The sequence below is a fragment of the Myodes glareolus genome, chromosome 5 (assembly GCF_982192425.1).
Source record: "Myodes glareolus chromosome 5, mMyoGla1.1, whole genome shotgun sequence".
Taxonomy (NCBI): domain Eukaryota; kingdom Metazoa; phylum Chordata; class Mammalia; order Rodentia; family Cricetidae; genus Myodes; species Myodes glareolus.
In genome coordinates this window covers 20,899,138-20,927,062 of record NC_142030.1, presented here as the reverse complement: position 1 = coordinate 20,927,062, position 27,925 = coordinate 20,899,138, and the positions used below count along the sequence as shown (strand labels likewise).

At 39.8% G+C, this 27,925-nt stretch overlaps 1 protein-coding gene across 1 annotated transcript; it reads right to left on the bottom strand.

The window, feature by feature from the left end:
- Positions 1-953: 953 nt before the first annotated feature.
- Positions 954-26,310, bottom strand: LOC125401950 (interferon-activable protein 204). The gene is made up of 8 exons (XM_087906105.1): positions 25,948-26,310; positions 23,104-23,388; positions 22,113-22,225; positions 21,448-21,606; positions 14,547-14,969; positions 4,463-4,651; positions 3,021-3,107; positions 954-2,294 (listed from the first exon to the last, which is right to left on the bottom strand). Exons 2-7 carry the CDS (start codon positions 23,366-23,368, stop codon positions 3,072-3,074), a joined length of 1,185 nt encoding a protein of 394 aa, XP_087762231.1. The 5' UTR covers positions 23,369-23,388; positions 25,948-26,310; the 3' UTR covers positions 954-2,294; positions 3,021-3,071.
- Between the last annotated feature and the right edge of the window lie 1,615 nt (positions 26,311-27,925).

Genomic DNA, 27,925 nt, shown 5'->3' with positions numbered 1-27,925 from the left:
CCCTGCGCCCAGAGCCCCATGCCCTATGCCCCGCTGCCGCGAACTTGTAAATGGATAAAACAGGACTGTCATACCCTGCCAAAACAGGGTAAGATAGTTTTGAAAAGCTTCTTGCCTTTGAAAATGGTATGTTAGTTACGTTAGGCCATAGCCAAAGTTGGCTGCTTCAACATTACAAATGAGACTTTGGGTGATTGCCCAGGTAGTCAGTTGTCTCTGTCATTTGTTGCACAATTTGGAAGTTTCTCAATTGCACTTTCTGTTTACTCAAGTAATTTTGCTTCCCTTCTCAGATTTTTGATGGAGTTGAAGATTAGATAATTGTAGTTACCTTCCTCATGATTTACCCAAGCTTAATTTCAATGCACTAGTTAGACTCCTTGACATAGAATGTTTAGTAAAACTTTCGTTATGTGTTCCTTTCTTAATATTGTTTATTGTGTATTTATAATTTTATATTTGGTATCTATTCCTATTGTATATAGTTGTATTGGGTTTGGATCGATCTTCTTTAGACAAAAGGGGGAGATGATGTGGAAACTATATCAACCAATCATAACTAGTTAGGATGTGACTATCTGGGGCCCAGGTAGAAAAACTGGGAGGATCCAGGTACGTGCCTCTCTCTGTGTGATGCCTGCCAGACAGAAGGGATGCTGGACCTCCCACTCTTGTAGCATGAGTTTCCCCTTTTTAACCATTAAAATATAACTGTTATTCTTGAGCTGGTCTGGTTATTTATCGTATGGACCTAATTCACAACACAAAGGAGTATCAGTTTTTTATATGCTGATTTCTATATCTCGGAATATCGAAAATTGCAATATTTTGTTTATTATCTTGGGTTCTTTGTAAAGACATAGTGTAGTTTTGAACTTAAAATGCAGAGGAACTACTGGGCAAATGCAATAAAGAATCTAGAAAGTTGCTTTGGGACAAAAGTGAGAAGTAAATAAGTGGGGAAAGGATCTTGATTCAAGCATGTTTTACCAAAAAATGGTTGTGATGGCACAAATCCCATATTCATATTAAAGTAAATACCATTTCACATCTTAAAACTAAGAAAAACCAGGTCATAGAATAAAAAGAAAAAAACTAAACTATAAACTTTCTAAAAGGAGCAAAAGATGCAATCTTATGGTTTTGTGTCTGGAAAAGACTTCTCAGGAAAATAAAACAAAAAAAAATTATTGAAAGTGTTTAAAGGAGACTGAAGTAAGCTGTTTGCACTCCACTATCAACAGATGGCTGTTTCCCTTACTCCACACCTCACATCCTCACCAACATAAGCTGTCATTTATTCTACTGATCTTAGCTGTTCAGTGGGGCTTAAGATAAAAATCTCAAAATAGTTTGGGTTTGCATTTCCCTGAGGGTTGCTAAAGTTAAACTTTCTTTTAAATGTTTTTCAGTCATTTGACTTTCCTTCTTTGAGAGTTGTCTGTTTAGATCTCACTTTGTAGATCAGTCTGTCCTCAAATTCACATAGATTTGCCTGCCTCTGCCTCTGCCTCCTGAGTACTAGGTGGCATGTGCCACCATGCCCAATTTGCATCCCATTTTTTAATTGAATTACTCATTTGATCAATCATCTGGAGTTGTGAGTACCTTATATATTTGGATATTAGGTCTCTATCAGATGTGTAGTTGGTAATACTTTTTGCTCATTCTGTACCCTGCTTCCTTGTCTGAAGGATGGTGTCTTTTGTGATGCAGAAACTTTGCAATTTCATGATGTCCCTTTTATTAATTGTGGATCTTTAGTGCCTGTGTTAACACTGTTCTGTTCAGAAGGACTTTCTTTATAGGACTTCATACATCCAAGAATAAGGTCAACAACTGACTAATGAGACCTCATAAAACTTCAAGTTTGTGTACAGTAAAGAGAACAGTCAATGGAGAGAATAAGCAGCCCACAGAATGAGAGAGAATCCTAATAGATTCTACACTCTGGAAGTTCTGATCAGAATATAGACCTCAATGTTGACAAAATTCTGTGTATTCCATCCTATGTGTCCCACAGAGCACAAATGTACCAGTATCTAGCAGTAAACCCATGAATTGAATAAATTACATACAACATTTTGTAATTATGTCCCTTTAAATTTGTTATTTTTGCACTAGAGAAATTAAATTCAAGTATTATTCTCATAGAAAAAGAGAGCAATGAGGAAATTTGCGAATGAAAATACATAATTACAAATTAGATAGCGAGATGTTTAAATGCTTGGATGTATTACTAGAGCTGTTGTTTATTTCCAGTTGCTTGGTGTCTCTATTCAAGCCTTGGTAGCCTGAAAAGAGACAGTGAGAGATACTATAAGATTCTAGTCATTGAACTAAAGCACTCTTTGTATTTCTCCAGCCATCTATCTTTGTCTATTGCCCTCAATAGCCTTATATGACCTTTGGCCCTCTCAAAGGCTGTTGATCTTCTATGCTTCACTTTCTTCATTGTATTGCCTTATTTTGAGCCACCCTTTCCCAACTATGTGGTTCTTGAAGAGATGGCTTTTCATGCTCAACATGACTTTCTTTTGGGGCAAGGAATTATAACAAAAAATCAGAAGTATTGGTTTACCTTTCCAAAACATGTGTTGGAGCAGAAAAACAAAACCAAACTACATGAAGTTCTGATTTTCTTCACTACTACTGCTCTGGGTTATTAGGTATAGTTGAAACTCATGAATTCTTGTATTCTTGAAGATGGAACAATTAATGTTTATATTCCTGTGTCAGAATGTAGCAACATTTGCATTTTGACTATTGTATCTGGAGCATACCTTCTGCTAAAGTCATCTCTAGCTTTTTAATGCAGTAATTTCCAGAGAACTCCTTGCTCTTTTGTGTCTGGAATGATCTGTGTTGACCCCATTCCTCTTTAAATTTTCTGTATCTATGTTTCATCTCTTTCATTTTATCTTGTCCTCTCAATTTGTTTATCTTAATTTATAGTATTGTTTACCTATCCCTTCACTGTCCTGTGATTCATAACTGCCTTCAGTGATCTGCATACTCACCTTGTATAAGAATCTGCATTCAGTTCCAGGTAGCACAGGTAGATTTCAGTTCTACTGTGCACATTGTCTGTGATTATTACTGATTATCTGTGAAATGAAAATAATTATTATCTCTCTGTTGCTGCTTAAAGTCCCAACACAAAGTAAGTACTTATTGGGTGTTCTCTATTTGTATGGATGTAAATTTCCTCAAGGGAGTTTAACATCATCATCAATCTGAGTACGCTTCAAACCCATATGTGTTGTTCTTGTTCTTAGTGTTGGTACCAGCACCATTTATTCTGCTTGTTAGTATTATCACTGAATAGCTTTTGGATGTTCTTTGAACCCATTTTTTTCCTCACCACCATTACCAAGCTGGTTGTAAAATAATGAGGGTTTATCTTCTTAAACATTAGTCATTTCCATCACTCAAAGTCCCATTTATCTTTTCCCTGCCTAATAAAATTATAAAATAGATTCTGCAATGTCTTGATAAAGTGACTGCCTGATTTCTAAAATCATTCTCAATAGCCTTTAAATGTTTTAGTGCTGTAAATCTATGGTGAATTTCAAACTTCTGGAGATTTCATAAGCAACTTGCAATGTTTCTGAATATTTAACACAAATATTTAATACAAAGTGTATAATAGTACAAAGTTATGTCTAACTAATATTTCTACCTCCAAGGCAAGTTTCTCTGCAACACAAATTTTCAAGACAGGTACAAAAATCTTTTTTACTTATGTCTCAAAGTTATCAAGCATTCAAACTCAGAAAGTCTTTCAATATTTAACTTATCCACCGTGAATGGTTCTTACTTCCTTATTTCTGACAATGCTACATTTATTTGACCATTTAAACAGCCCTTTAATCTCATGTTCTCAGTCTCTGTCTTTCATATGTGGAAGAATTAATAGTGGTGAGCCATTCATTGATATATTTTCATGCCGTTTCTATTTCTTATCTCTCTCTCTCTCTCTCTCTCTCTCTCTCTCTCTCCTTCACCCAGTTAAGAAAATAGTACCTACTCACTTGTCATGATGTGCTAATTTTTGTGATAACTCATACATATCTAGGCATTTCTTACCTTAAAGTCCAGATTTAAAGTGAAGTTTTCCCCAGAATCAGTCAATTCTTAACGGTTAAAGTTGACTTTCAAATCAAATTTGACTTATTCAAAACTCTTGTTCTTGATCACTTTTGAAATATATTTCCATGTCACTCTTACTTTCTCACATATCTTGTTATTTAGCATATATATAATATTCTTTGGATTATTTCTTTAATATAATTTTTAAAAAATCTTCCCATAAAAATGAGTGTAAGGACAACATTTTAATTCTCCCTTCCAGAGACAAAATTCCAGAGACAAAAATGCAACACGCTAAAAATTCACATTCAGAATCCTAATGAAATGTGAATTTCTGCTTTGATAAATCTGTTCCCTGTCTACTCCATACCTTAATGAAACTGTGATAGCCAGACACCAGCTTCGGTTGCTTGTCAATTGTTTTCACTTGAAAGCAGAAGAGTTGCACTTTGTCTCCTTCCTTACAGCTGATGTTGTAGCATTGCTCACTCCCTACAACTTCTATATTTCCTGTGCCATCCTTTATTTCATAGATTGTATTCTTTGGGTTCACCTTTTTCTGGAAAAGTAAATTTGGCATTCCTTTTCTGAAAGTTATCAAATTCACAAACATTATTTTACATTCAAAAAAGACCTTTTCAGGACAAAATGATAGAAAAATATGAGAACTGTTACAGACACAGGCAAGCAGGTGTCTGTAGTGAAGTGTTCCCAAAGAATTTTCTTTATTAGTGTGATGATTTACTTTCTTTATCAAGAAGATTTGTGCCTGGAAGTTTTAGGACAATAAATGTTCTTCCTGATTTGCTCTGCCACCTATACTTCATGGCCTGCATTCCCTCTAAATCACCCAGGATCATAGACATTAGAAATTCAGGCAGCCATCTTTGTATCTTATGGTTATAAAGGGACGAATGACATTAACTCTCACTGTTCATTCATCCAGTAGGTTATAGGGAAACTACATAACAGGTAAGATTCCTGTAACTCACTTATTTAGACCCTCTTCATTTACTTACTTTTCGAGTATCATGTCCAAATAAGTCAATATCACCAATTCATACTGTATTGAATGATCCATCAATGAGATGTCTGCATGTATTTACTTCTCTAAATGTAAAAACTAGGTTCACTTGACTTCTAAATGTCACTTAGTGCTATAGTTCTCAGTTGCTAAGGTCTTCAGAAGTAGTTAATTGAATAAGATACTAATTGAATAAGATAAAAGTCAACATTGAATGATTAAACCTACTAAAGAGATAAACGATTCATTCTAGTCAATGGTTTTTGATCTAGAAGGTTGCTAACCAATCATTTATTACTCCAAATATCTGTTGCAATCAATATTTACTCTAGTTCAGACAATCAATAGAAACAAATTGTATGGAAAGAAAAGAATGAATACTGTATATTTGCAAGGGAGCTTAAAAATCTGAGACTGTTGGCAAGGTACTGACCTATATACTATAACATTCCTGCTTACTGTGACTGAGGGTAGATATTTTTTAACAAATAAAGTAAAGATTATTTGTAATTTAGTTTCAGAGAACTTTTTTTTTTTTTTTTTAGTATGGGAAATAGTTTTTATTTTTTTTTTCTTTTTTTTTCTCTTTTTTTTTTTTTTTTTTAGTAAATTTTATTAAATTATAAAAGTTTCCATTTCCACCCCCCCTCCCAACACCCTCCCACTCCCCCTACTCCCCCTCCTCCTCCCTCTTCGTCCCCCAGGGCGGTCAGGGTTTCCTGCCCTGTGGGAAGTTCCAGTTCCTTCCCCCTCCCTCCAGGTCCAGGAAGGTGAGTGTCCAAACAGACTGGATCCCCAAAATCCATTATATGTAGAGGAAACAGGTCCCAGTGTCATAGTCAATGGCTTTTCAGAAAGACTTCGGGTCAGCCACAGTCAGAGAATCCGGCCAAATTCGGAGAGTCTGGTTAGATCACGTCCTCTTTCAGTCCCAGTCCAACTGGCCTTGGTAAACTCTCATCAGATCCGTTCCCTTGTATCAGTGGGTGATGGCATCCCTCGCAGTACTGACTTCGTTTTTCATGTTCTTCCTCCTTCTGCTCCTCATTTGGACCTCGGGGGGCTCAGTCCCGTGCTGCAATGTGGGTTTCCGACTGTATCGCCATCCTTCGTCAGATGCAGGATCTATGGTGATAAGCAAAATATACATCAGTATGGACATGGGCCACGGCCGATTCAGGCACCCACTCCTCTGTCCAGAGAGCAATCTGGGGGATCTCTCCTTGGACCTGGGATCCCATATATACTCAAGTCTCCTGTAAACCCTAAAATGGGTCCCTTAGTTGAAATATAATCTTCCCTGATCCCTTGTTCATCCTTCCTCCCTCCCCCCCCATCCCAGGCCACCAAGCTTTCCCCTTTCTTCCCCTACTCCCTTCTCTCTAACCTTCTCCCCTTCCATCGACCCTCCCTCCCCCCCATGCACCCGAGGTTACCTGGGACTCTTGTCTATTTCCTACCTCCTGGTGGATAGCTAAATAATCTTCATCAGGTTCATCTTCTTATTTAGCTTCTCTAGGATCACGAATAATAGGCTCAAAGACCTTTAATTATGGTTAGAATCCACTTATGAGTGAATACATACCGTGTTCCTCTTTTTGGGTCTGGCTTACCTCACTCAGTAAAGCGTTTTCTATTTCCATCCATTTGCATGCAAAATTCAAGATGTCATTGTTTTTTACCGCTGAGTAAAACTCTAATGTGTATATGTTCCACACCTTTTTTAACCATTCTTCTATTGAGGGGCACCTAGGCTGTTTCCAGGTTCTGGCTATTACAAATAGTGCTGCTATGAACATAGTAGAACAAATGCTTTTGTAGTATGATCGGGAATCTTTAGGGTATATTCCCAAGAGTGGAATTGCTGGGTCCTGAGGGAGGTTGACTCCCAGTTTCCTGAGAAACCGCCACACTGATTTCCACAGTGGCTGCACGAGTTTGCATTCCCACCAACAATGGATGAGTGTTCCCCTCACCCCACATCCTCTCCAGCATAGGATATCATTGGTGTTTTTGACTTTAGCTATTCTGACAGGTGTAAGATGGTATCTCAAAGTGGTTTTGATTTGCATTTCCCTGATCGCTAAGGAGGCTGAGCATGACCTTAAGTGTCTTCTGGCCATTCGAAGTTCATCTGTTGTGAATTCTCTGTTAAGTTCAGTACCCCATTTTTTAATTGGGTTAATTAGAGTTTTAGTGCCTAGTTTCTTGAGTTCTTTGTATATTTTGGAGATCAGACCTTTGTCTGATGAGGGGTTGGTGAAGATCTTCTCCCAGTCAGAAGGCAGCCTTTTTGTCCTACTGACAGTGTCCTTTGCTTTACAGAAGCTTCCCAGTTTCAGTAGATCCCATTTATTCATTGCTTCTCTTATTGTCTGTGCTGCTGGGGTCCTGCTTAGGAAGAGGCCTCCTGTGCCTAAATCTTGTAGACTACTTCCCACTTTCTCTTCTATCAGGTTCAAAGTGGACGGATTAATGTTGATGTCTTTAATCCATTTGGACTTGATTTTTGTGCATGGTGATAGATATGGATCTACTTTCATTTTTTTACAGGTTGACATCCAGTTATGCCAGCAAAATTTGTTAAAGATGCTGTCCTTCTTCCATTGTATACCTTTAGCTCCCTTGTCGAAAATTAGGTGTTCATAAGTTTGTGGGTTAATATCTGGGTCTTCTATTCGATTCCATAGGTTGACTTCTCTGTTCTTATGCCAATACCAAGCTGTTTTCAATACTGTAGCTCTATAATAGAGTTTGAAGTCAGGGATGGTAATGCCTCCAGAAGTTCTTTTATTATATAAGATTGTTTTGGCTATCCTGGGTTTTTTGTTTTGCCATATAAACTTGATTATTGTTCTCTCAAGGTCTGTGAAGAAGTTTGATGGGATTTTGATGGGGATTGCATTGAATCTATAGATTGCTTTTGGTAGAATTGCCATTTTTACTATGTTGATTCTCCCAATCCAAGAGCAGGGGAGGTCTTTCCATTTTCTGGTATCCTCCTCAATTTCTTTCTTCAAAGACTTAAAGTTTTTGTCAAATAGGTCTTTCACTTCCTTGGTTAGAGTAACCCCAAGATATTTTATGCTATTTGTGGCTATCATGAAAGGTGATGCTTCTCTGATTTCCCTCTCTGCTTCTTTATCCTTTGTGTATAGGAGGGCCACTGATTTTTTGGAGTTGATCTTGTATCCTGCCACGTTACTAAAGGTGTTTATCAGCTGTAGGAGTTCTTTGGTAGAGTTTTTGGGGTCACTTATGTAAACTATCATATCGTCAGCAAATAACGAAAGTTTAACTTCATCCTTTCCAATTCGAATCCCCTTGATCTCCTTATGTTGTCTTATTGCTATTGCTAGAACTTCAAGCACTATATTGAAGAGGTATGGAGAGAGTGGACAGCCTTGTCGCGTTCCTGATTTTAGTGGAAAGGCTTTGAGTTTCTCTCCATTCAGTTTGATGTTAGCTGTCGGCTTGCTGTATATTACTTTTATTATATTTAGGTATGATCCTTGTATCCCCAGTCTCTCCAACACCTTTATCATAAATGGGTGTTGAATTTTGTCAAATGCTTTTTCAGCATCTAGTGAGATGATCATATGGTTTTTTTCTTTCAGTTTATTTATATGATGGATTACATTGATAGATTTGCGTATGTTGAACCAGCCCTGCATCTCTGGAATGAAGCCGACTTGATCATAATGGATAATTTTTCTAATGTGCTCTTGGATTCGGTTTGCCAGTATTTTATTGAGAATTTTCGCGTCGATGTTCATGAGTGAGATTGGCCTGTAATTCTCTTTCTTGGTTGTGTCTTTGTGTGGTTTTGGTATTAGGGTAACTGTAGCTTCATAAAAGGAGTTAGGCAATGACTCTTCTGTTTCTATATTGTGGAATACGTTAAGGAGTATAGGTATTAGCTCTTCCTGGAAGTTCTGGTAGAATTCTGCATTGAAACCATCTGGTCCTGGGCTTTTTTTGGTAGGGAGATTTTTGATAACAGCTTCTAATTCTTCGCGACTAACAGGTCTATTTAGGTTGTTCACCTGTTCTTGGTTCAACTTTGGTATATGGTACTTATCTAAAAAAATGTCCATTTCTTTTACATTTTCCAACTTTGTGGCATATAAACTTTCATAGTAAGATCTAATGATTCTCTGAATTTCCTCTGTGTCTGTGGTTATGTCCCCCTTTTCATTTCTGATCTTATTAATTTGCATGTTCTCTCTCTGCCGTTTGATTAACTTGGCTAGGGGTTTGTCAATCTTGTTGATTTTCTCCAAGAACCAGCTTTTTGATTCATTGATTCTTTGGATTGTTTTCTCTGTTTCTATTTTGTTGATTTCAGCCCTCAGTTTGATTATTTCCAGTCTTCTAGACCTCCTGGGTGAATCAGCTTCTTTTTTTTCTAGATCTTTCAATTGTGCTGTTAATTCTCCAATGTGTGCTTTCTCCGCTTTCTTTAATTGGGCACTTAGTGCTATGAACTTTCCTCTTAGCACTGCTTTCATAGTGTCCCATAGGTTTGAGTATGTTGTGTCTTTGTTTTCATTAAATTCAAGGAAGAGTTTAATTTCTTTCTTTATTTCTTCCTTGACCCAGGGGTGATTTAGTAGTTGACTGTTCAGTTTCCATGAGTTTGTTGGCTTCCTGGGGGGAGCATTGTTGTTGAATTCTAATTTTAGTCCATGGTGATCTGACAAGACACAGGTAGTTACTAATATTTTTTTGTATCTGTGGAAGTTTACTTTGTTACCGAGTATGTGGTCAATTTTCGAGAAGGTTCCATGAGCTGCAGAGAAAAAGGTATATTCTTTCCTATTTGGGTGGAGTGTTCTATAGATGTCTGTTAAGTCCATTTGATTCAATACCTCCAATAGGTCTCTCAATTCTCTGTTTGGTTTCTGTCTGATTGACCTGTCCATTGGTGAGAGAGGAGTGTTGAAGTCTCCTACTATTAGTGTGTGTGGTTTGATGACCGCCTTGAGTTCTAGAAGAGTTTCTTTTACATATGTGGGTGCCTTTATATTAGGAGCATAGATATTCAGTATTGAGACTTCCTCCTGATGAATTGTTCCAGTTATGAGTATGAAATGTCCATCTCCATTTCTTCTGATTGATTTTAGTTTGAAGTCGATTTTGTTAGATATTAGAATGGCCACGCCTGCTTGTTTCTTAGGCCCATTTGCTTGGAAAACCTTTTCCCAACCCTTTACTCTGAGTAGGTGTCTGTCTTTGTGGTTGAGGTGTGTTTCTTGTAAACAGCAGAATGTTGGATCCTGTTTTCGTATCCAATCTCTAAGTCTGTGCCTCTTTATAGGTGAATTGAGTCCATTGATATTAAGTGATATTAATGACCAGTGGTTGTTGACTCCGGTCATTTTTTTTTTGTTAGGTAGTAGAGTATATGTGTTTTTCTTCTTTAATTTGTGCTTGTGAATGGTCGCTAGATGTTCGAGTTATTGTAGGCCGTGTTGGGAATGTTGGATTCCTTCGGTAGTGATTTTCCTTCTAGTATTCTCTGTAAGGCTGGATTAGTAGCTACGTATTGCTTAAATTTGTTTTTATCCTGGAATATTTTGTTTTCTCCGTTGATAGTGAACAGTAGCTTGGCAGGGTATATTAGTCTGGGTTTGCATCCATGGTCTCTTAGTTTCTGCAGTACCTCTATCCAGGATCTTCTGGCTTTCATGGTTTCCATAGAGAAATCCGGTGTAAGCCTGATAGGTTTACCTTTATAAGTTACTTGACCTTTTTCCTTTGCAGCTCTTAAAATTTTTTCTTTAATATTTATGTTTTGTGTTTTGATTATTATATGACGCGGGGATGTTTTTTTCTGATCCAATCTATTCGGTGTTCTGTATGCTTCTTGAACCTTCATAGGAATATCGTTCTTTAGGTTGGGAAAGTTTTCTTCTATAATTTTGTTGAATATATTTTCTGGTCCTTTGATCTGCAGTTCTTCTCCTTCTTCAATCCCTATTATTCTTAGATTTGGTTTTTTTATTGTGTCCCAGATTTCCTGAATGTTTTGTGAAGAGAATTTGTTGGATTTGCCGTTTTCTCTGACCAGAGCATTTATTTTCTCTATGGTATCTTCAGAATCTGAGATTCGTTCTTCTATCTCTTGTATTCTATTGGTTATGCTTGATTCTGTAGTCTCCGCTCGTTTACCTAGGTTTTCCATATCCAGCCGGTTCTCGTTTTGTGTTTTCTTCATTGCCTCCATTTCAGTTTTCAATTCTTGGACTGTTTCCTTTACTTGTTTGATTGTTTTTTCTTGGTTTCTCAGGGTATCACTCACGGATTTACTTATTTCTTCAAACTTTTTGTTATATTTCTCATCCATTTCTATACTCATTTCTTCAAACTTTTTGTTATACTTCTCGACCAGTTCCTTAAGGGAGTTATTCATATCCTGTTTAAGGGACTCTATTGCTTTCATAATGGCACTTTTTTCCACTTCATCTGGGTTAGAGTGTTCAAATCCTTCTGTTGTAGGGTCGTTGGGATCTGATATTTTCATGTTGTTTTTCAGATTGTTGGAGGAGGTCTTGCCTTGGCGTCTGCCCATCTCTTCGATCCAATGCTCTCTATTGGAGCTTCTGGTATCGGGTCAGGTTCCCTTGTTGGGCAGGGAGTTCACTGATAGAATGCCTACCTTTCCCCAGGCAGGGTATTGAAGCACAGGCACTCCCTCTTTCCGGGATGCCCCTACAGAGCAGGCCCAGTGTGCAAGGCAGCTGAACTGGGGAAATTTTATGGCCTCAGTGGGAGGGGAGAAATATAGAAATTTGTACCTGGATGGAAGCTGGGATGGCAGGCGGGAGAGCCTAGCAGTGTGGACACAGCACTGCAGGCTGACCTGGGAGTCTATGGGGTCGGGGAAAGTCCTAGCTCCTCCTCGCCGGGGCCCCTGCAGTGGCCCGAATCAACTCACCACTCGGAAGGCCCTCTGGATGGAAGCAGGAATGGCTGGCGGGAAGCTAGCAGGGTGGAGCCAGCAGGGCAGGCTGACCTGGGAGTCTATGGGGTCGGGGAAAGTCCTAACTCCCCCTCGCCGGGGCCGCTGCCGTGGCCCGAATCAACTCACCACTCGGGAAGGGCCTCTGGATGGAAGCTGGGATGGCTGGCGGGAAGCTAGCAGGGTGGAGCCAGCAGGGCAGGCTGACCTGGGAGTCTATGGGGTCGGGGAAAGTCCTAGCTCCCCCTCACCGGGGCCCCTGCCGTGGCCCGAATCAACTCACCACTCGGAAGGCCCTCTGGATGGAAGCAGGAATGGCTGGCGGGAAGCTAGCAGGGTGGAGCCAGCAGGGCAGGCTGACCTGGGAGTCTATGGGGTCGGGGAAAGTCCTAGCTCCCCCTCGCCGGGGCCGCTGCTGTGGCCCGAATCAACTCACCACTCGGAAGGCCCTCTGGATGGAAGCAGGAATGGCTGGCGGGAAGCTAGCAGGGTGGAGCCAGCAGGGCAGGCTGACCTGGGAGTCTATGGGGTCGGGGAAAGTCCTAGCTCCCCCTCGCCGGGGCCGCTGCTGTGGCCCGAATCAACTCACCACTCGGGAAGGCCCTCTGGATGGAACCTGGGATGGCTGGCGGGAAGCTAGCAGGGTGGAGCCAGCAGGGCAGGCTGACCTGGGAGTCTATGGGGTCGGGGAAAGTCCTAGCTCCCCCTCGCCGGGGCCGCTGCTGTGGCCCGAATCAACTCACCACTCGGAAGGCCCTCTGGATGGAAGCAGGAATGGCTGGCGGGAAGCTAGCAGGGTGGAGCCAGCAGGGCAGGCTGACCTGGGAGTCTATGGGGTCGGGGAAAGTCCTAGCTCCCCCTCGCCGGGGCCCCTGCCGTGGCCCGAATCAACTCACCACTCGGGAAGGCCCTCTGGATGGAAGCTGGGATGGCTGGCGGGAAGCTAGCAGGGTGGAGCCAGCAGGGCAGGCTGACCTGGGTGTCTATGGGGTTGGGGAAAGTCCTAGCTCCCCCTCGCCGGGGCCGCTGCCGTGGCCCGAATCAACTCACCACTCGGAAGGCCCTCTGGATGGAAGCAGGGATGGCTGGCGGGAAGCTAGCAGGGTGGAGCCAGCAGGGCAGGCTGACCTGGGAGTCTATGGGGTAGGGGAAAGTCCTAGCTCCCCCTCGCCGGGGCCCCTGCCGTGGCCCGAATCAACTCACCACTCGGAAGGCCCTCTGGATGGAAGCAGGAATGGCTGGCGGGAAGCTAGCAGGGTGGAGCCAGCAGGGCAGGCTGACCTGGGAGTCTATGGGGTAGGGGAAAGTCCTAGCTCCCCCTCGCCGGGGCCCCTGCCGTGGCCCGAATCAACTCACCACTCGGGAAGGCCCTCTGGATGGAAGCTGGGATGGCTGGCGGGAAGCTAGCAGGGTGGAGCCAGCAGGGCAGGCTGACCTGGGAGTCTATGGGGTCGGGGAAAGTCCTAGCTCCCCCTCGCCGGGGCCGCTGCCGTGGCCCAAATCAACTCACCACTCGGAAGGCCCTCTGGATGGAAGCAGGGATGGCTGGCGGGAAGCTAGCAGGGTGGAGTCAGCAGGGCAGGCTGACCTGGGAGTCTATGGGGTAGGGGAAAGTCCTAGCTCCCCCTCGCCGGGGCCCCTGCCGTGGCCCGAATCAACTCACCACTCGGAAGGCCCTCTGGATGGAAGCAGGAATGGCTGGCGGGAAGCTAGCAGGGTGGAGCCAGCAGGGCAGGCTGACCTGGGAGTCTATGGGGTCGGGGAAAGTACTAGCTCCCCCTCGCCGGGGCCCCTGCCGTGGCCCGAATCAACTCACCACTCGGAAGGCCCTCTGGATGGAAGCTGGGATGCCTGGCGGGAAGCTAGCCTCAGAGAACTTTTTAAAAAATATCCTAGGAAATAGGCTGATGAATTATCTCTTAATATGTGGGATGATTTCATCTGTTACCTGGTGTGGGAGAATTGTCTGTATTCTGTCAATCATATTTTAAATAAATGCTAATTGGCCAGGCAGGAAGTATAGGCGGGAAAACCAGACAGGAAGTAGAGGTGGAGCAAAGACAATGGGAGTATTCTGGGAAGTAGGAAGCTCCCTCTGCCATTCCTGCCCAGACGACTGAAGAAGCAACATGTGAGCTGACCACTGGAAAAGGTACTGAGCCATGTGGCTAATGTAGATAAGGATAATGGGGTAATATGTGCTATAAGAGCTAATAAGTAGCCAGAGCTAAGGGCCAATCAGTTTATAATCTTATGGAGTCCTGTGTGTGATTTTCTTTGGGGCTTGCCAGCTGTGGGGTACTGGGTGGGACAGAAACCCCAACAAGTCGGCCCTCGTGTTACAGTTACCCCAGACATGGTAAAATCTTCTGTAACAATATTGCATTACACATGGACTGGAAAGTTCTTATATTTGAGCTCAGGTGTTGGTGGAGAAGGAGACATAAACAAAATTTCAGACATTACCTTGTTTAATGTAAACAACCCATAAACTGGTGTTCCAGTGGCATACTTGCGAATATCAAAAATCTTGGGAGTTTCTTTTGATTTTCTGATAAGGCTTATGGGGACACTAATACTTTGGACAGGACCAGCTTCAAGCACAGAGGAATGTTCATTTATCTCTAGGATTCCTTTGAATTCAAGGTAATTAGAGATTATGATGAAATTCTCTCTTGTGAACTTCTTTTTCAAGTTGATGTTGAAAACTTTCACATGGAAATACTCGCTCACAGTGGCCACTGTAGCATGAAACATCATCTTTCCTCCAGGTTCTGTTGACTTATATGCAAATGGCTCTGTTGCATTGAGCACCATCACTATCATGGCATCATTTTTACAAACAGCACCTCTTGCAATTCTCTGGTTTTGGGTCTGAGTCTTTTGGTTCTGGGTTGAACAAACATGGGGATATAAACATATAAGTTTAGCCACAAATAAAAAATTAACCTTTACATAATGTAAATCACAATCTCTACATTTGTCCTATCAATTTTTATGTATTAGTAGAATTATGGATAAGCTAAAGAGGAACTCTTTCACTGGCCAAAAGTCGAATGAATTAAAACAATGAGCTTCAGCCACAGAACCTTGAACATTTTTGTTGTAAACTCAGAGGGCTATTTCCAACATGAAACAAGATGTTCAGCATGAACACAGCACAAGCTGTGAGAGAAATTTTATGAGGTACTTAAGTGAAATCATTGTTAATTCAAATAGATCCTTTTCTCTTATGGCAGAAGAATATAAAAGGGGAAAATTAAATATTGTTGAAAACAGAGAATGGTAAATATAAACCATAAAGATGTCATAGGACTTGAGTTACCCCTGGACTATTTGGAGCTATTCTGAGAATAAAATCACAGTATATCTCCTCAGGAGATGAAAATCAGCATGAGTTTGCCCACAGCCACCTCTTTAAATAGACCGATGTAGAGTTAGTTACTTTGATTAGAGACATGTCCTGAAATGTGGATAGAGTGTTTTCTTCAACAGCAGGAAGAGATACTGAGAGGCTTCTAATCTCCGTTCCGCACAGTAGTCTGAGCTCATTGAGTTTAGACAGAAACTTCATGGATTGGAGGATAAAGGGATAGCATTGGTGTCTCCACAGACCCAAGGGGATGTGCATAGCCTTATCTATCATGTTACAACTGATCATTGCCTATAAGTGATTAGAGTTCACTTGGATCTGATTTTTTTTATCAGTGTAACCAATTAGTATAATATAAAAATATAAAAGCAGGAGAGTGGAGTATCTTGGTTCCTGGTTGGAGGGACCTACCCTCTAGGCCCTAGATCCCAGAAGCATATCCCGTGCTGCATCCTTACCCAGTGAAGCTCCCCAGACCTTGGAGCAGTCTCCCCACACCCCAAATCACTTCGAGGGAATCTGTGCCCACCTGCGGACGTGAGTGTCTGGGTCTCCACCTGGAGAATCCTACTCTTTAGGTCCTTGCCCCCTAGCCACATCCTGCACCCTACCCCACCCAACAAAACCCCAGAGATGTGGGAGTAACCTTAATACACCACCAAATATCCCCATGGTGTTTACAATCAGAGAGGACTTGGTCCCACCTACACCTGGAGGAGCACTGATGCAAAAATACTCAATAAAATACTGGCAAACTGAATCTAAGAACACATCAGAAAAGTTACTCACCATAGTCAAGTAGGCTTCACCCCAGAGATGCATGGATGGTTCAACATACAAAAATATGTCAATGTAATCCACCATATAAACAAACTGAACAAAACCCCACATGATATCTCATTAGATGTGGAAAAAGCCTTTGACAAAATCCAACACCCCTTCATGATAAAGGTCTTGGAGAAACCAGGGATATAAGGAACATACCTAAACATAACAAGAGCAATATACAGCAAACCAACAGCCAAAATTTAACTAACTGGAGAGAAACTCAAAGAAATTTCACTAAAATCAGGAACAAGACAAGGCTGTTCACTCTCTCCATATCTATTTAATATAGTATTTGAAGCTCTAGCTAGAACAATGAAATAAGACATCAAAAGAAGATTAAGGAAATACAAATTGGAAAGGAAGAATTCAAGCTTTCACTATTTGCAGATAATATGATAGTTCATATAAGTGACTCAAAAAATTCTACCTGGGAACTTCAACTGCTGATAAACACCTTCAGTAATGTGGAAGAATATAAGATTAACTAAAAAAAAGAATCAGTCACCCTTTTATATACAGATGCTAAATAGGCTGAGAAAGAAATTAGAGAAACATGACCGTACACAACAGACACAAAAAACATAAAATATCTTGGGGTAACTCTACCCAAACAAGTGAAAGGCCTATATTGTAGCCACCAAGGTTTTTCCCTTCTCTCCTAGAGATTCCCAGGGCCCTGTGACCTCCGGCTCCCTGGAGACTCTGCACTAGCTCTGGCTTGAGAAGATAGCCTAGCAAGAACCTGGTTCTCTTTGTTATGGTGATTCCACTTGTATTCAAGGTCTTAGCAGTGGGCCGATAGCCTGCCTCCCCTAGCTGACCCTGCCCCGAGGGGCCGGGAAGCTTTAATCTTCTCCTCCTGCTTCTGGTTGGGAGGAGGCCTTGCATTTTCGATCCTTCTAGCCCACTGGTATAAATACCTGACTTGAGTTTAATAAAGTTGCCATTTACTCTGATAAATGAGCAAAGGTCTCTTTTGTGTGTGTGTCTCTTTTCCAACCCTCAGGACAATCGTCCATTCTCGTGGGCTCGAGTTCGGGAAAGCTCACAGCCTGAACCGGGTGTGGGTATCCATTGGGAAGTGCAGACTCTTACACTATATGACAAGAACTTTAATTCTTTAAATAAGAAAACTGAGGAAGGTATCAGAAAATGGAAGATATCCAGTATTCTTGGGTAGATAGGATCAACACAATAAAAAATGCAATCTAACAAAGAGCCATCTACAGATTCAATGCAATTCCCATCAAAATCCTAACACAGTTCTTCACTGACCTCAAAAGAGCAATACTCAGCTTCATATGGAGAAACAAAAGACTCAGGATAGCTTAAAACAATCCCGTACATAAAGAAACTTTCGGAATCATTACCATCTCTGACTTCAAGCTCTACTATAAAGCTATAGTAATGAAAACAGCTTGGTACTGGCACAAAAACAAAAGGTGGGCCAATGAACTCAAATCAAAGACCCTAATATTAATTCACACATGTATGAACACCTGAATTTTGACAAAGAAGCTAAAATTATGCAATGGAAAAAAGAAAACATCTTCAACAAATTGGTGCTGGCATAACTGGATGTCAACATAGAGAAGAATGAAAATAGATTAATGTCTATTCTCATGTTTAAAACTCAAGTCCAAATGGATAAAAGACCTCAACAAAAATCTAGCCACACTGAACCTCATAGAAGAGAAAGTGGAAAGTTACCTTGTTCACATTGGCACAGGAAAACATTTCCTGAATATAACACCAGTAGCATAGACACTGAGATTGACAATTAATATGGGACCTGCTGAAACTGAGAAGCTTCTGTAAGGCAAATGACATGGTCAACAAGACAAAAAGACAGCCTACAGAATGGGAAAATATCTTCACCAACCCCACATCAGACAGAGGGCTAATCTAAAGTGTACAAGGAACTCAAGAAACTAGTTATCAAAATATCTAACAATCCAATTAAAAAATGGGGTACAAATCCAAATAGATAATTCTCAACAGAGGATTCTCAAAGGAGCTGCTCAACATTCTTAACCATCAGGGAAATGCAAATCTAAACAATTCTGAGATACCATCTTACACCTGTCAAAACGGCTAAGATGAAAAACAAAAATGGAATCTTAAGGTAGAAAGGATGTGAAATAAGGTGAACACTCTTCCATTGCTTGTGGGAGTGCAAATTTGTACAGCCACTTTGGAAATCAGTAGGACAGTTTCTCAGAAAATTGGGAGTCTATTTTCCTCAAGACCCAGCAATACCACTCTTGGACATATAGTCAAAGGATGTACAGTCATACTACAAGGACATTTGCTCAACTATGTTCACAGCAGGATTGTTTGTAATAGTCAGAACCTGAAAACAACCTAGGTATAACCCTACCAAAGAATGGATAAAGAAAATGTGGTCTATTTACAAATAGAGCATTACTCAGTGGTGAAAAGCAATGGCATCTTGAAATTTGCAGGCAAATAGAGCTAGAAAAAAACCCATCGTGAATGAGGTAAGACTCCAGAGAGAGAGAGAGAGAGAGAGAGAGAGAGAGAGAGAGAGAGAGAATAGGCAGATAAATTCAGGCAGATGTCATGTAGCTGCCAAAGGAAAAAGATATCAGAATCTTACCAGTAGACCACACCCTCATGGTGATACACAGATTGATAGAAATGGGTTCATTTAAGATGTAACAACTAGTTAAAAATATGCCTAAGCTATTGGCCAAACTGTGTTGCAATTAAGGTAGTTCCTGTGTGATTATTAGAGTCTGGGCAGCCAGGAAACCAAGCACAGTCTCCATTCACAATATTCATTGAAAGTGGAACTTAGTTTGTAGTACTGGATAAACAATCTACAATGAATTCTGCAATGAATTTTTTTTAAAAAGCAACATAAATACTGATATAACCATTGAATGTTATATGCTTGTAACTTAGGGAGTTGGAAAGATGATCCTGATATGTCAAATTGGAAAAACAATGAAGTAATAACTCTTGTAGAATGTTACCCTAGAAAAAATTTTCACATAATTATAACAATCAATGAAAAATATAAAAAAATTATTTATCTCTAAATTATTAGAATGGTAAGATTGAGGTGAGTAAAATTGCTTCTGTTTTTGCTTGACTGTCTGGTTATATTTCATCAAGTGATAAAGAGATGGGGGCATACAGAAGGATAGCTAGAGAAAGGAAAGGGAGCGTTCAGAGATGGATGCTGACATTGCTACAGTTTTCCTTCAATGAGTACTCAGAAAAAGTAAGAGGCATCAATTACTTTTTTCTTTTCTTTTCTTTCTTTCTTTCTATTTTAATTTTGTTTTTTCTAGACAGGGTTTCTTTGTGTAACAACCCTATCTCTCCTGGAACTAGCTCTTGTAGACTAGTCTGGCCTCCAACTCATAGAGATCTGATATGGAAGTCCCCTCTGTGTGTTGCTTATATTGGTTAATGAATAAAAAAAACTGCCTTGACCTGATAGGGCAGAATTTAGGTAGGCAGAGAAGACAGATTTGAATTCTGGGAGGAAGACAGCAGAGTCAGAGATACGTCATGGATCTGCCAGAGACAGACGCTGGGAATTTTACCCGGTAAGCCACTGTCAAGTGGCGATTCACAGATTAATAGACATGGGTTAAATTAATAAGTAATAATTATCCAATAAGAAACTAGAGCTAATGAGCCAAGCAGTGATTTAATTAATACAGTTTCTGTGTGGTTATTTTAGGGCTAAGCTAGCCAGGCAGAGGGAAAAACAAGCTGCCCCTACTTGCAACAGAGATCACCTGCCTCTGCTTCTCGAATGCTGGGATTAAAGGCATGTGCCATCACTGCCTGGCTAATCATCCCATTTTTAATGTATTAGTGCAGAAATATTTGACAAGTCCCATTTGAAAGTAGCCTGACCTGGAAAAAGTCAACACAAGATAATAGATTGCCGCTCGCTTTCTTTCACTACCAGGTTCTGAATAGTATTCTATTTTTTTTTTTTTTAGATTTACAAAAATTCTCTAATTTCTCTCACTACATTTCTTTTCGCCCCTCTCAGGATTAGTATTTTTCTATTATTTTCATTTTAAAAATTTCCATACAATATATATTGATTAGGATTCCCCTCCCCCCAACACTTCCAAATCCCCCCACATTTAACTTCATGTCTTCCTCTCATTCTCAAAATGTAAATAAATAAAAACATAAAAAGTGAGAAAAACATTTCCCCCCAAAAAACAAAATAAAAACCCAATCCACCACATACACAAAACCATGCGAACCTCTTTTGGTGCTGGTGTACCACTCTCATTCAGACTGTGGATGAGAGTCTCCATTGAAGAAACCCTTTGGTAGTTGTTATCTACTGAAAATTGCTTCTTGGTTAAGGGTTGGACTTATGTTCCCTCCCTTCTCCCTGTTATGGGACCCCAGGCAGCTTGAACCTGTGCTTTTTTTTAATGTGTGCCACTACAGTGTCTGAGCTCAGATATGCATCACTCCTGTTTGTCCAAAAGGGCAAACATTGTTTCCTTGGAGTCATGCACTATCTTTGACTCTTACAAGCTTTCATCTTCCTCTTCCACATAGATCCCTGAGGGATGTGATGCAGACTTCCTACTGAGGGATGGATACTGTAAAGTCTCTCACTATCTCACATTGGCCAGTTGTGGGTCTCTGTTAATTCCCATCTATGACAAGAAGAAGCTTCTCTGATGAGATCTGAATGAAGCACTGATCTATAGATATGACAATTTGTCACTATGAGTCATGTTATTGCTATGTTCCTTAAGCAGAAAAATAGTAGTAGGTTTCTCAGGTTCTTGACTGCTTTAGCTGAGTCAGGTATGGGTTCCATCTTATAGAAATTGAGCCTATGGCTACTGACTCTTCATCCCTCTCTTCATATCTATGATCAGCGCAAGGCAGGACTTCTCATTGTCAGTAATGCCAAGTTTATTAAATGTCTTTGTGGCAACCAAAAGTTATGATGCAGCAAATTCTGTAATTGTATCACCTATGTTTATATTTCTGCCTTTGTATGGTGATCTACTTCTATTGTATCCAAACACTGTGTGTGTGTGTAACTAATTAAATCTCAGTGATAAGTGTGAATCATGGGCAAACTTGAAAATCTGATTCTGATATTTAGATTGAGAAAATGAAAGGGTGGCATAAAACTTGTACCTTATCCAAAGAAGTGTTGGATGAAGCCAAAGATGAGGTCTGGAATACTGAGGACTGGCAACTGGCTGTGTTTTCTGTAGAACATGGAGGGTGATTTAGCCTCTCAGACCCCTTGGCCTTTTTCATGGCAGTCTTTTCGTTATTCATACATTTTCTTTTCTGAAAGTGTATACATGGCAATGTTAATGAGTCTCAGTATCAAGTGACCAAAGTGTGTCTTCATTATTAGGCAGTAGGTTTATTATGCCTGAATATGTTGGAAGCTTGGAGTGACACCCACCCTCTGGCCAGGTCTAGAATATGATTGTGAAAATAAACAAAATGTGTGCATAAGTAGTTTCATTATATAAAGGGAGAGGAAAGGGTTATACACATAGTTTTTCTCACATTACCTTTATGGTAGGGCATAATTGAATTTGAATGTGAAATTGAAAACTGGGTCTTGTACAAACATGAAGCAGCCATTATCCTACCCGACTGTCAAGTATACCACATCTCTTGTAGGAGTTAACATATTTTAATGCCACATGATCATTTATCCATGAGTTTCAGTAAGGCTTGAAGATAAACTAAAAAGCAGTCAGTGCCTCATGGACAGAGTATGGACAAGCAGCTCTGCTGCAACCTTTTTGGCCTATCAATCTGCTGCTGTACCTCAAACTCACCTGAGCTGCAGAAGTTTCCCCTCCATCCGATGCTAAAGTACTGCTTGCAGTTGGTGTTTTTATAGCAGAACTTGCTTCTTGATTCTTATTTCTCAGTGGTGTTTTTCCTTTTACTGGGAAGGGTATAATTTTCATCACAACAAATGCATGAACAAAAGACTCCACTTGAACCAAAATAGAGGATCTAGAAACCATCTAGTTTTCCTGCCATATGAATACATTTTTATTGCATTCATATTAATGTTTATTCCATTAGGTTACTGTAGGATTATATCACTAAAGGCACTGTCTTAGACACAGTCTCTACTACTTGATGTTTTTCTTACTCGTTCCCTATAATGGGAGAAAACCTTCCTGTCCTTGAACCCCATTACATCAGTCAAGCTTTTCTCATTCTCATTCTCCTGCCATTCTCTTAAAAATGCAAATTTTCATCATGATTTGTTGGTTATGCTTTGTGTATATAGTACACTCAAATCATCAAAATCAGTGAAAGAAACCTGGTACACACTTGTGGAATAAGATAGAAAAGCTGTGGATTTTATCTTTCTAAAATCTTATTACCTAACTCTGTAATTTTATGAATGACAGTGGTGATTTATACCTTCTTAAGGCGATATTTGATTAACGTATTGTCTTATCTTTGTCAATAGAGAGGATAATTAATGCTAGTGTTCTTAATAAAATAGGTGACACTAATGGTTAATGAATATACTTAGATTTTAAACCATAATTTTCCAATATCTATGTTACACCTGCAAGCCCAATCTTTGATGAAATTCTATTTTTGTGTTAGTCTACACACCAAATAGACTCCTTAACTCATAGCATCCACTGGAAAGGGGACATCCTCAGTTCAACCCAAAACACCAATGCAGCTGTGATCACTGAAGTATAAATTGGGAAGATAAAAGCTATGTGGGTACTTTAACGAAGGGAGCAGAGATAGCAACACAGTATTAGGGACAGGGGGTTCTATTTTACATGTTACCTTTTGATTTCTCTTCTTTAAGGATTTCAGCAAGTCCTTTAAGAGTGTGTATGTTTTCACAAAAGTCAATCAGTTTGCCCAATCCAACATCAGTTGGGAATTCGTCTTCCATCATGTCAGCAATCTGAACCTTGGTATATTTCTCTTGCATGTGTCTTTCCAGTCTTAAATCACTGGACATTAATGACTTAAAGCAGTCAAACTGATCACTACTGAGGTTCGCTAATCCTTTCAGCAGAACAATTCTCTTGTATTCATTCACCATCTTTTAAGCTGTTGGTGAAACTGTAAGAGAAAATTGGCATGCATTATTGTATATGTGTTCAGAAATTCCCTAAGAAAGGAATGTCTATATGAATGAATGCACTATGTGAAAATATTGAATACACGTGTATTCATGAAAAACAATTGTACAACAGCCATTTATGTTACATGGAATATTGGGTAAGAATTGCTGTATTCGGACAAACTTTAAATCAATCTTTCCTATTAAAGAAGATGGTTTAGTTGGGTCCAGGCTAGCTGAGATGGAAAGATTCTGGAGGAATGCCACTGTGGCAGAATTTAGGAGTATTGGTTTGCATCTTCTCTTCACCTTAAGTGTCCCTGTTGTTTTGTCAGATCCTGACTCCTCAGATTTACTGTGGCTATACTGGTTACTTTTCTAGTGACTGTGACAGTAATACCCAATAGAAACAACACGTGGGGGGTGATCTCCAAAATATACAAAGAACTCAAGAAACTTATCATCAAAAGAACAAATAATCCAATAAAAATGGGCTACAAACCTAAACAGAGAGTGCTCATCAGACAAATCTAAAATGGCTGAAAGACAGTTAAGGAAATGTTCAACTTTCTTAACCATCAGAGAAATGCAAGTTAAAAAACTCTGAGATTTCATCTTACACCTGTCAGAATGGCCAAGATCAAAAACACTGATGACAGCTTATGTTGGAGAGAATGTGGGGAAAAGGGAACGCTTCTGCATTGCTGGTGGGAGTGCAAACTGGTTCAGCTGCTTTTGAATTCAGTATGGCAATTTCTCAGGAAAGAACCTACCTCAAGAACCAGCAATACCACTTTTGGGTATATACCCAAAGGTTGCTCAATTTTACCACAAGGACATGTGTTCAACTATGTTCATAATAGCATTGTTTGTCATAGTCAGAATCTGCAAACAACCTAAATGCCTTTCAACTGAATAATGAATAAAGAAAATGTGGTACATTTACACAATAGAGTATTACACAGAAGAAAAAAATAATGACATCTTGAAATTTGCAGGCAAAATGACGGATCTAGAAAACACCATTTTGAGTGAGATAACCCAGACCCAGAAAGACAAATATGATATGTATTCACTCATAAGTGCCTTTTAGATATAAAGTAATTTTTCTAATTATCAGAAAAAATTAAATAAAAGCTATAGTGACCTATCATTTCACCCAGTTAGAATATTTATCATTACACAGATAAAAACAAATTCTGATTAGGATTCAGAGAAGCAGCAACTCTAATACTGTTTAAAGTTACATAATTTAGTACATAATTAATTACAAAAAATAATATAGAAATCCCTTAAATACAAAAAGCACAACAAGTGTATTTCATTTCTTCTAGTAAATAAATATATAACCAAAGGATATGAAAAAGTTGTATAAAAAGTAATTGCACTTTTATATTTATTGCATTATTATTTACAACAGCAGCCAAAATACAGAATAACTGCAAATACTTTTTAGGTGGATGAGTGAATTAAGAAAACAAATAGCTGGGCACTATACATGCCTATAACCCCAGTGCTGGAGAGGTGGAGAAAGGATCAGGAGTTCAAGGGAATCCTCAATTGAGACTGTTTGAAAAATGAAAACAAAAAAGCAAACAAAAAAGCACATGGTAAATATACATTTAATGGGCAATGGAGATGGCTTAGTTGGTAAAAGTACCCACTGTGGCCTGACATTAGATTCCTGGAACCTGTAGAAACAAGATACAGTAGTTATGTCTGTAATCCTAGCGCTCGTATGGTGACAGAGAAGGTGGAGATAGGAGAATGCCTGGAAATTTGTTGACCAGCTCTTCTGGAATAGAGAGCATAGCAACAGAAAAACAAGAAAGGCTTACTCAATACAACATAGACGGCAAGAAGCAACTCCCCAAAGATACCTCGTGATCTCCACGTGTATACTGTGATATGTATATACCTGCACTTCCATACATGACCCCCCCACACACACCAAGTATTTATTAGCCTTAAAAGCAATGAACTTCTGTCATTTGAAGCAACATGAATAGAAAAGAAAATAGTCTTGTTAGGTGAAACATGACAGATACAGAAAGATAAATACCACTTGTCTCAATTATTAACAGTAATCAACTTTATAGAAGAATGATGTGGAATCATGGGTCTCCAGAGATGGGGAAGATCTAGAGGCAGGAGGAATAGAAAGAAATTAAAAAATAAATTCAACATTACAACAGAAAGTACAACTCAACTCTTGTTCTTATTTAGCACAACAGAGCAATTATTGGACAGAACAGTGTACAACATAGTTCAGCACAGTTAGAAAATAAAATGTGTAATTCCCAATACATACAACAGTTGATTGTTGAAGGCATGGAAATGCCTGTTTCACAGACTATACTACTAGACATTGCATATGTGTATTGATTTTATAATAGGCCATATAAAGGAGTGTAAGTTAGAAAAAATAATACATCATTTAAACATAAAATTGTATAAGATTCAGCACTTAGATGGCAAGTAGAAATCTCTGATTTCTTTCCTATGTTCTTTTATATTTCACAGAGATATCTGATCATATGTTTAGGAAACAGACTCACCTCCCTGAAAATTTCTGCAACGATGTTCAGATCCTGAGACCTTTAACAAGGCAAGAAGTGAGCTTGTTTGGTTTGAGTAGATAGATGAACGAGTAAATCAAAAGCTGAAGAGTAGGATAGTAGTCAAGATACCAGGGACTGTGACATTGTTAAAGTCACTTCATATCTTGAGCAGTGATAGATGTCAATCACTGTGCTGTTTCCCTGGGGAGAGGGGTGCAGAAATAGTCAGGCCTCCTCCCAGTGCTGCTCATAGCTTTCAATTTCCCTGACTAGGGAAACCTGACTACTTACTTCCCATAACACTGTGGTTATCGTAAAAAAAAAATCAAAGCTTAGGTATGTTCACATTCTTTTCTTATGAAATTCACTCCCTCACAAAAGTCCTAACCTTGTGACTTTTGTAGCAATCAGTTGTATACGAGTCACTAGACACAAACCCCACATACGGGGTGCACCAATTTCAGAGTGTTAAAACTAACTGGTCAAGGTCCCTTTCTGGGTAGGAATCAGGGAGAGCTGAGACAGAGTTTTCATTGTAGTAGAGGACTCATGGCCTAGGACATAGTCTAATATACCCAGGGTCTTACAAACTCCTAACTCTTCTGAAGCCGAAGATCTGTGGTCCTGAGGTTTCAGATCGGAGGCTTGTTAACCTGGGCTTTCACCACCAACTTCCAGCCTTGAACTTGGAAGCTTTTGTCATCAACAAGTTCTGGAAGCAGTGGGTAAAAGACAGCAGCACACATGCCGTGCCTTTATGATCCTGGGGCCTTGGGTGTCCAGTGTCACAGCTCCTTGGCTAGGATGATGGGATTGCTGGCACTTAAGGATTGACAGCTGCCTGGGATGCATCTGGTTGATAGAGTCGCCAGTGTCACATCCTCAGCTCTCAATACAGCCCTCATTGTCTTTATCTCTGACTTCTTATTTCAGCCCCAGAAGATCTCTGGATTTCCCAGCTGCTTCTTCACCACAACCACCACTGTCACTAACACTGTCACCTCCGCCACTCTGTCTTCATCACCGTCTTCATCACCTGGTAACAGGTCAGCTTACTCTGTCAGTGAAAAACAAAAACCAAGAAAAGGCCATTTAAGAGACACCTCTAATTGAGCTTTATGTTGCAATAGCACAGATTAAACCAGGAACGACTTTTCTACATACTTCCAAAGGAAAATTGTTTCCTGCTTATATGGATATATAAAGAGAATTTGTAGTGATCAAAACACATCATCAAACAACTATATGGCTGTCTTCACCAATCAAGACACAGTGTTTTAATACAAATGAGAAGCTGTTCTTCCTACAATCACAGCTCCATTCATTTTCCCATGCAAATGAAGGGTTGTGTTTGCTGGTAGACTTGAGCCTTTTGCTGGATCATGAGGAGAGATTCTTTCTTCAGGTCTAGTTCCAATTGATAATGTAGAAAGGTAAATGTATAGACACAGGACAAAAACATCAAGGGTTACATATACTTGGAGGAGGTAGAAAAAAAGTTAAAGAATAGATCAGTAAAAGTGTTCCATATGATAATGTAATGGTAGACATGTGTATTACACATTTGTGCCAAACCACAGAATGTACAAAAAGAAGAGAAAACTCTGATGTGAATTATGTGTTGGACTGGTAAAGACATATCAGTATTAAACACATATTTGTTGGGTGTGGCAAATGTCTCACTCTCGTTGGAAATGGTGACAGTGAGGGAGATGGTACATGTATTGGGGCAGAGGATATATGGTAACTTTAATTTGGACACCATTCATTCATTTTAAATTATCTCTATCTATCTATTTATCTATCAATAATCTCTCTCTCTCTCTCGTGTGTGTGTATGTGTGTGTGTGGGTGTACAGATACATGCATGTTCTGCCATTCATGTGGAGGTCAGATGGTAACTCTTGTGCTACTTTATTGAATCAGCATATTTATATATTTATTTCATATATCATACATATACAATATAAATATA